At 44.3% G+C, this 9,720-nt stretch overlaps 1 protein-coding gene across 1 annotated transcript; it reads left to right on the top strand.

Annotated features, from left to right (window-relative positions):
- Positions 1-1,154: 1,154 nt before the first annotated feature.
- AQI (Peptidase M20/M25/M40 family protein) lies at positions 1,155-5,180 on the top strand. Its single transcript, XM_048693400.2, has 5 exons — positions 1,155-1,709; positions 2,307-2,759; positions 3,510-3,647; positions 4,349-4,588; positions 4,806-5,180. Exons 1-5 carry the CDS (start codon positions 1,170-1,172, stop codon positions 4,917-4,919), a joined length of 1,485 nt encoding a protein of 494 aa, XP_048549357.1. The 5' UTR covers positions 1,155-1,169; the 3' UTR covers positions 4,920-5,180.
- The last annotated feature ends 4,540 nt before the right edge of the window (positions 5,181-9,720 follow it).

The raw sequence follows: 9,720 nt of genomic DNA, 5'->3' as shown, positions 1-9,720 counted from the left end.
CTGGCGGTCGCTACATTATCGAAGATTAGGCTCATTCACTCAATCAACAGGTAGCCCGCGGCGAACATAAATTATGAGGATCCTATTTCTTAGTTGTCCTATTTGGGCGGTGTCAAGGGTTCAATTGTGGGCATTGTCAATAGTGGGCACGGTGCCTCCATGGAGGCTGCGACGGCAAGGGCTTCAGCATCGCCATCTTGACCATGTCGGGCAGGTGTTAATTCAGGTATGTTCGACACTATGAGCACCTTCAAAAACCCATCAAGGGCACTCTTACCGCCGTCAAGGATCCCAAGCCAATCGTCCGGATAGCCACCGAGGTAACCCCTACGTCGTTGCCCACTTAGCGATCTATCCAAGCCAACCAAGACCGCGTCTACTAGTCAGAGACTGAGAAGCCGCAGAAGAAGGAGGGTGAAAGCGACACTGAGGACATGATCATCCCCACTACGTTTGAGTCGAACCAGCACAAGCCGAAATTACACCACGACGTGGAGCTCCGCTTCGAAAACCTCGTTGCTGAAGCGATCGATCAGCACCACACGCGGCATAGCCCGCGGAAGGCCACTGCCCCAACAGACTGAGATCCAATGACTTGCTAGTCACCAGTGAAAACAGTACAGTGACTTGCCCCTCTCCATACCGTCCGATCTAAAATCGGCGGACATATACGTGTGAACAGTACAAGATCTACAATGCTCGGTCAACAGTAGTCGGTGTACAGTACCCTGCTTGCAGTGTTTCCTGCTACAGTGTTTGATCTGTGTCGCCCCCTGCATCCAACGGCGGGCTACACGTCAGTTACGATGTGACTTGGCAGAGGCCAATCACTGGATCCCAGTCCCGCCCCAACGCACCAAATCCACACGCGACTGCACCAGGTTCATCTGATTTTGGGTGTGTGTGGTGGCGCGGGTAGAGCTATAGGTTAGAGTTTGCTATCGCTATCAGGCGCGCCCCTCAGAAGCAACCTTGTACTTCTAATTCACAAAACAACAACAACATGCATCTTGGTTATAAATTCAAGATTGTTGTACAACAAACATTCTCAATTTAGCTTTCCATTTTCCAGCTAGTTTTCATAATTATATTCTTGTATTAAAAGAAGAATTTCTTGTCGTTGTTGCAGAATACAGTTGTACAACTCTTCTACGTCAGTTGATGCCTTGATGATGACCGTCTCAGCACCCGTGGCTCCCCGCCGTCACCACCAACAACTCCAGAGTCCAACTCCCGTCTCCGCCGCTCTCCCTACTCATCGCCACGACCTCCCACCCTTTCTCGTCAGGGGGAGCGAGGGCTCGATGCGGATTCTTCTCATGGCTGGACTCACCAAGATTCTCCTCCCACTCCTCCTCCTCCTCTCCGTCATCGCGGCCGCTTCGCCGTCGTCGGACGCGGAGGCTGCATCCCGGTTCCAGGAGTACCTCCGCATCGACACGGCGCAGCCGATGCCGGACTACGCCGCGGCGGTGGCCTTCCTCCGAGACCAGGCGGCGGCTGTTGGGCTTGAGGCGCGGACGCTGGAGTTTGCCGCCGGCAAGCCCTTGCTGCTGCTCCGGTGGCCCGGGCGGCGGCCGTCGCTTCCTTCTATACTTCTCAACTCCCACACCGACGTCGTGCCGTCGGAGCCCAAGAAGTGGGAGCACGCGCCTCTCTCTGCCACTCTTGACGAGGCATCCGGTCGCATCTACGCGCGCGGCTCCCAGGCAAGATTGCTTTCAGCCGCGATTTTTTTTACTTGTTTCGTTTGGGCTGCAAATATGGATATACTATCAGTTTTGCTAAAGCATATACTATCATATAATGTGTAGACTACAAATAACACGAAAGATAACTGCTTTATGCCGTGTGCAGTCTCTGTTAGTATATCACAGGCAAGCTTCTTGGTTGATTTCAGTGTTCTTTCATCAACGAGCATGCTTGAGTAATCTATCCATCAAGTGAATTTTTAGCACTGAATCCAATCACAGTGTTCTCTTTTGTCACTATTGATGATGTTGTAAACTTGTGAATTGTGACTAGATTCACTGTACTTGTAGAGATCTATACTCCATGTGCACTTAGTTCGATGCAACCTATATTGCCTGAAATATATGAATTCCAATACTAAGATTGCTATTTTCCCTTTATAGTCCAGTATTTAGCTGCATTTAGATGATATGTATGGCTCGATATACATGATCTGTCCGAGTAACCTTCGCAAACACTGCGAGACTGCTAAAAGCTACAATGTGGTGTGATAAGCTGTCACTTCTACATGTTTATCTTATCTAAGAGATCTTCACTGTGGTTCATGAATGTAGGACATGAAGTGTGTGGGGATGCAGTATCTTGAAGCCATTCGGCGTCTCCGTGATGCGGGCTTTGTCCCAGATCGGAACATATATATTATATTTGTTCCCGATGAGGAGATTGGTGGACATGAGGGTGTTGAGCTATTTGTTGCATCGAACGAATTCAAGGAGCTGAATGTGGGATTGGTTCTTGACGAGGGACTTGCATCCCCTAGGGAGGAGTACCGGGTGTTCTATGCAGAACGTAGTCCTTGGTGGCTTACTATTAAAGCAAAGGGAGCGCCAGGGCATGGTGCAAAATTGTATGATGGTAGTGCAATGGAGAATTTAATGAAAAGTGTGGAGGCTCTTCGGAGGTTCAGGACAGCTCAGTTTGATTTGGTTAAGTCCGGAGAGAAAGCTGAAGGGGACGTTGTATCGGTGAATTTTGCGTACTTGAAGGCTGGGACACCTACACCCACGGTTAGTTTATCCAAGTTCCTGTTTACAATGTGCTATAAGTATAATTTACGAATTGCTATTGGATCCTTCACAACATCAATTAAAAATATAAGCAGTTTGAGTACTTGCTCGCTTGCTCATTTGCTAATGTGATGTCCTTTTTCTTGATTAACCTATGTATTTTAAAATTTATTTTGAGATGACACAGTGCATAGGTTTCATATTTGATGTTTGTTCAAATTGAACAATCAGTTCCTTTGACTAGGAATTATTTATTCTATACTGAATATCTGTTTAGTATTGATTTTGTTTAGTCTTTCATGCCTAAGAATCTCTGACATGTCTGGTAGCGTGATGAGATAGGTAATCCACCTGCTAAAAAAAGAGGACCATATGATTTCAGCATTACTAAGGCTTGTTTTCTTCTTAGTTGGTGCTGGCCAGTAACGTTATGTCTCATGTTTTTTAGAATTACCATAGTTAATCACGCTTACATAGGACCTGATACTTCTGTGTTCTGTCCATTCTCCGAGTCAGAGAATTGTAAGTCAGTTCTTGAAGTTCATTTACTTCGAAATGTACCACGGAGTTCACAATCATGATCATGTAGGCTCTGATGCTTTTATGTACTGTAACATCTTGAATTCATTGCAATTAGTATTTGCTACCTTAGTCATGTAGTTTTTGTTAAAAGGATAACACTTTGCCATCAAGTTCACCCTGATTGACTCATGTTTTCAGTTAATAAGTCTATTTTCACTCTTATTTCAGGGTTTTGTGATGAATCTACAACCATCTGAAGCAGAGGTAGGAATTGACATTCGAATCCCTCCTAGTGTTCATACTGAAGCACTAGAGAAGCGTCTTGCTGAAGAATGGGCACCTTCTTCACGCAACTTGACTTTCGAGGTATGATGTTCTTGACAGGGCAATTACTTATGCCTTGTCAACATATATAATTATCCATGCTGTGGAGAGCTTACATTATATTTGATTTTTCTTGAATCGTGTTCTTTGTCATGGGGGATACCCATTTGAAATGAAGGTTAATTTATCATTCCTCTTCTGCACTGTAAATCTTTTGATTTGTCTTTTAAATTATGAAAAAGGAAAGAAATATCTAACACAAAATATAGGTAGAAAGTTTTCTAGAATAATTGAAGAAGGTTAATTATCTTGTAATTATTCATTCAGTTGAAGGGTTGAAGTAATTATTGAGGTTTGCTGTGTTAGTTTGTATTAGCTACTTTTTATTGGGTACTGGGGGTTGAGGGTGTTTTTTCTGACTGTCTAGTGTGTTAAATGACTGTAAGATAGGAGTATTTCATTTGGTGTACTAAAGCCTGCGCTTCTATTGGTGAAAACTGATTCATGTTCAGTTTGTGCCTGCTACAAATACTTTAAAGGCAATGCATGGCTGAAAATTTGTGAAAGGCAGATAAAAAAAAGCTTGTAAACGAATAATGCTAGTGTAACACTTTGATGAGCAAAACAAAGGAGCAGTTGAGCTGAGAGTTTCCTTTTATTTTAATTTCGGCAATCTTGTAAGGATAATATTACATGGTGCATAAGTTTTGTAATCAAGTTTCTTCTTGATGTCTGTTTGACAGTTCAAACAAAAGGGCTCTGTCCTTGACAAGTTAGGGAAGCCAGCCATGACAATTGCTGACAGCTCGAACCCATGGTGGCCTGTGTTTGAAGAATCTGTGAAGCGAGCTGGTGGCAAACTTGGCAAGCCGGAGATATTTCCGGCTTCTACTGATGCTCGTTATTTCCGGGAAATTGGGATACCAGCTTTTGGCTTTTCCCCTATGGCGAACACACCAGTACTGCTCCATGATCATAACGAGGTTTGTGCCACCAAGCTCCATTTAATACATCAAGCCATCAACTTATCCGATTGCCTTTCTCATATAGAATAGCATAGCTTTAGAACTAGACACATCAACGTGCACCTACAGTACCTGACAGCTAAAATAGCAACATATTGGTCATGTTCTTATCGTTTATACACAAGAAAGTACCAATGTTCTTTACAAATACTTAAGATGTGTGCATGTCTTGCAGTTCCTGAGCAAAGATGAGTACCTCAAAGGAATTGGGATATACGAGTCCATTATAAAGGCGCTGGCCACACACAAAGATGACGGCATCGACGAGGAGTCTAGGGCAGAACTGTGAGGAAAGATGATCTTATCTTGCCACGCCGGATATCTTGCCTCTCGACGTGCAGTCGTAACGCAGAAGAAGGTTTTGGCAAATACATGTTCTGTTTCTGCTCCGGCGGCCAAAGCAAAACCACAGATACGGTCCTTGTACATCTCTAATAATTTGACCTGAAATAATTCATGATACTGCATCTGTAGTTCCTCCGCATATTGTACGAGTAATGACATCTCTGTATAATTAAATAAGTGATGGCATTTCATCCGTTGTTCATCAGTTCTTTCTCTTGGTGAGGCACTTCCTCGCTACTTTGATGCGTCAGTGAGACACCGTCCTGAAGCTTTGACGGATCTTGAGACTTGGATCCACGCAGCTCCTCTCTTTTCCCCTCCTCAAGTTCTCTTTCTTTCTACGCCTGCCTTGGAAGGCACGACATGCCAGGCATGTGTTGTGCACAACAGAGATAAACTCGCTCGTCTCAGCCTGCAGTTTGCGCTGGATCAGGTGGAATTTCTGGCCTGAGTAGCAAACATGTTACCGACGCCTCCCATGCCCATTGCTACACTGCTCTTGCCCTCGACCCTCAGCTCAGTGTTATATATAGTCATCTATGCATTGCATCAATGCGGCGCAACATAAGATGGTCAGGTGATTATTGCACGGTGGGATTTTTTTTTTTTGAGAACTGCACGTAAGGCTTGTTACGAGCCACCTACGTTGACATCATCTACATTCACGCCTGCATTCAACTACTTGGGTAGAGTGTAACTGTGCCGCGAACTCTTTGTCCTTTGTGGTAGTGGCAATTATACAATTACCAATTGAATTTCAAATAGCACAAATTGTATATAAAAGTAGGAGTATACTACATGGATGGAACACCGTCAGAACATCACGTGTACAACTCCATGGTAAAAGAATCGGCGAGTACCTGAGCACAGATGGGCACCTCAAAGGGATTGGGATGTATAATTCGATTATAAAGGTACTGGCCAAGCACAAAGATGACTGCATTGACGAGGAGTTAGTGTCTAGAGCAGAGCTGTGAGGAAAGACGATCTTGTCTTGCCACGGTGAAATTCTTGCCTCTTGTCATGCAATCGTGGCGCAGAAGTGGGTTCCGACGAATCGATGCTTTGTTTCTCCTTCCCCGGCCAAAGCAAAAAACAGAAAAAAAAAATATGGTCCTTGTACATCTCTGATAATTTGACCTGGAATAATGGATGATACTGCATCTGAAGTTCATCGGCATATTATTATTATGATTAGTACTTATTAAATACTTGGTGCGTCAGTGAGGAGACCATGTCTCCTCTCCTTTTATGTACACAAACCTCATAATGTTTTTGTTGTCTAGATGTTGTCAAATGTATTGAAGCTTAGACGGATCGAGACTTGGATATACCTAGGCAGCCACGCAACTCCTCTCTTCTATCCACCTCTAGTTATCTTTCTCGACAAAGCAGAAAATGAATCCAAACAAGTAAATTGCGGTACAACACACACATAAGTCGTTCGCTTTAATCAACACTCACTCCTAGGCTCCTACAACTTAGACATGAACCATGCTTGACTCTTTCCCATGTAGCATCAAGCCGCCACCCTTTCCGTCGGTTGTCGCGGCTGAACGGACGCCAGCAAGTCCGAGGAAGTGGCGGTCAGATGTCGAGGCATTCCATGCTAGCCAAGTGGCACAACCTGACAAGACGCATCTGGAATGAATGACCCAATGGCGTAGGGAAGAGGGGTTGATTTAGTGAAGGAAGACGTGACACACAACGCGGCCGAACAGGTAGATCGGAAGGCGCAACACGACTGGTGTGCGTCATGCACAACAGAGATCCACTCGCTCGTCTGAGATGCTTCGTCAGGTCAGGATTTTGAGGTGCGTCAGGTGGAATTGCTTGCCCGCGTAGCAAACTTGTTACCGATACCTCCCACACCCATTGCTACATTGCTCTTGCCCTCAGCTTGCAGCTCAGCTCACTTTCTCTGCCTTGCCCTTCTTCTCTTGGCCTATGGATCCATCACTGCCTAGCAGTCTTATATATAGCCATCTATGTTGCATGAGTTAATGTGGCGCAACATAAGACGGTGAGGTGATTCTTGCCCGGTTGGAGCTGAATGTAGGCATGTGACGAGCCACCCACCTTACCATCATTCATGTTAACACCCACATTCAACTACTTGGGTAGAGTGTAACTGTGCCGCCAGCTCTTTCTCCTTTGTGGTAGTGACAATTATAACAATTACTAATTGAATTTCAATAACAAAAATTGTATACAAAAGTAGAAGTATACTAGATGAATGGAACACCATCATACATCACGTGTACAACTCCATAGTAAGCAGCACGTTAATTCATGTGATATGGATATCCTCACAAGCCCACATGTATTATTTAATGCACGATATTTCACATATACACATTGCACTATTTTGCTCCTTGTTATGTATGAATTAAGAATATGAAACCATCAGATCAGAAATAATACATTAATAAAAGAAAAGTAATATATTACAACGACCGGATGACCAACCGCTATTCAAGATGGTGTGTATGCGATTGGAGCAGGTGGCTACGGAGGGTTTTTTCTCAACATGGGTGGCAACATAACCTTCGGATCGATCCATCATCTCCATCGACATAGGCATAGTGCCGGTCTATATGGCTCTAGTGTTGCCGATTTGTCAGGTTTTTTCATGAATTTTTGTCGAACTTTCATATTGGGCCGTGTACATCCTAATCATGCAGAGACCGTATGTTACTCATAATGCTTTGTATCCGTTTGATGCTACATTTTAAGATAATAAAATCACCCTTTATCGAAAAAATAAAGATATTCGCCAAACACAAAGATGACTGCATTGATAAGGAGTTAGTGTCTAGAGCAAAGCTGTGAGGAAAGACAGTCTTATCTTGCCATGGTGAAATTCTTGCCTCTTGACATGCAATCGTGGCGCATAAGTGGGTTCCGACGAATCAATGCTTTGTTTCTGCTTCCGCAGGCAAAGCAAAAAAAGAAAATATGGCCCCTATACATCTCCAATAATTCGACCTGAAACAATAGATGATACTGTAGTTCATCGGCATATTTACCGGCAAAAAGTTAATCGGCATATATTATATGTTATACTTATAGATTAAATACTTGGTGCATCAGTGAGGACTGAGGAGACCCTGTCTCCTCTTCTCTTATGTACACAAACCTCTCGAATGTTTTTGTTGTCTCGATGTTGTCAAATGTCTTGAGCATGGACGGATCAAGGCTTGGATCCTCCTCTAGTTATTCTTCTTGACAAAACAGAAAGTGAACCCAAACAAGTAAATTGCGGTAGAGCGCACATAAGTTGTTCGATTTCCCATCAACGCTCACTCCTACTCGGCTACTCTCCTACAACTTTTACACATGAACCATGCTTGACTCTTTCTCACCATCAAGCCGCCACCCTGACCGTCGCTTGTCGTAGCTGAACGAACGCCAGAAGGTCCGAAGAAGTGGCGGTGAGACATCGACGCATTCCATGCTAGCCATGAGGTACTGGCAGACAAGACGCATCTGGAATGAATGAACCAGTGGCGTAGGGAAGAGGGGTTGATTTTGTGGAGGAAGACGTGACAAACAGCGAGGCCAAGCAGGTAGATCGGAATGCGCGACACCACTGGCATGCGTTGTGCACAACAGAGATCCACTCTCTCGTCTGAGATACTTCCTTAGGTCAGGATTTTGAGGTGCATCGGGTGGAATTGCTCGCCCGTGTAGCAGATGTATTACCTGAAAGTGCGTTATATCGACTAGAAGGGGGGTGAATAGACGATTTTTATGAATTCTTCACTGAGGAATTTCAGGGTGAGGAAATTGCTGAGTGAAGAACTACTTGCAGCGGAATAAGTACTCAGAAGTAAACATAACAGAGCATGAGCATGGTCTTCATGAAGAAATGAAAACAAGCACAGAGTACAGAAAGCGTAAACACAGAATAACAGAACGAAGACAAACAGACTGAAGAAATTGAACTAAGGAAATTGAGAAAAGTCTTCAGTCAAAGTCTTCAAACAGATATGAACAAGCACACAACACAGAAACGAGGAAATGGAAGGGTTGAGGAAATGGAACCAGTTAGCTCGGTGAAGAAAATGATTTGGTAGACCAGTTCCAACTGTTGTGACAGTTGTACGTCTGGTTAGGGCGGCTAGGTATTTAAACCTGAGGAACACAGTATCGGACACCCAGTCCTAAGCACGCAGCTCAGGACACTTAGTCCTCACCATATTCCCCTTGAGCTAAGGTCACACAGACCTCACCCAATCACTCGTGGTAAGTCTTCAGGTGACTTCCAAACCTTCACAGACTCGGTCACTCGACGATCCACAATTTCCTCTTGGATGCTCTAGACCATGATGCCTAACAGTCTGGAAGATGCACAGTCTTCAAAGGTAACAAGCATCGGATCCACGCAGGATCAATTTCTTCAGTGATGCTCAATCACTTTGGGTTTGTAGGTGTTTGGGTTTTCATCACTTAATGATTTTCACTCAAAATCCTCGGAGGATGGGATGCTCTCAAATGACAAGTGTTAGTTTCTCTCGGAGCAGCCAACCAGCTAGTGGTTGTAGGGGCGGCTATTTATAGCCTAGGGAGCATCCCGACATGATAAGACATAAATGCCCTTCAATGATATGACCGTTAGGTGGGTAGATATTTTGGGACAGCTGGCGCATAGCACAGCAACGGTCGGAATTTTGAGTATCAAATTCCTCAGGGCTATCATGTTCCTCACTGTGTAGGCAATCCGCACTGGCGAATTCCTAACT

The sequence above is a fragment of the Triticum urartu genome, chromosome 7A (assembly GCF_056163025.1).
Source record: "Triticum urartu cultivar PI428250 chromosome 7A, HENAU_Tu73, whole genome shotgun sequence".
Taxonomy (NCBI): domain Eukaryota; kingdom Viridiplantae; phylum Streptophyta; class Magnoliopsida; order Poales; family Poaceae; genus Triticum; species Triticum urartu.
This window is presented reverse-complemented; position numbering and strand designations above follow the sequence as displayed.

What these genes read in the sequence shown, in the direction of transcription:
- AQI (XM_048693400.2), top strand. Translation starts at nt 1,170, where the DNA reads ATGATGACCGTCTCAGCACCCGTGGCTCCCCGCCGTCACCACCAACAA. An exon ending in CTGGGACACCTACACCCACG is followed by an intron (nt 2,760 to 3,509) that starts GTTAGTTTATCC and finishes CTCTTATTTCAG; the next exon opens with GGTTTTGTGATGAATCTACA. An exon ending in TGCTCCATGATCATAACGAG is followed by an intron (nt 4,589 to 4,805) that starts GTTTGTGCCACC and finishes CATGTCTTGCAG; the next exon opens with TTCCTGAGCAAAGATGAGTA.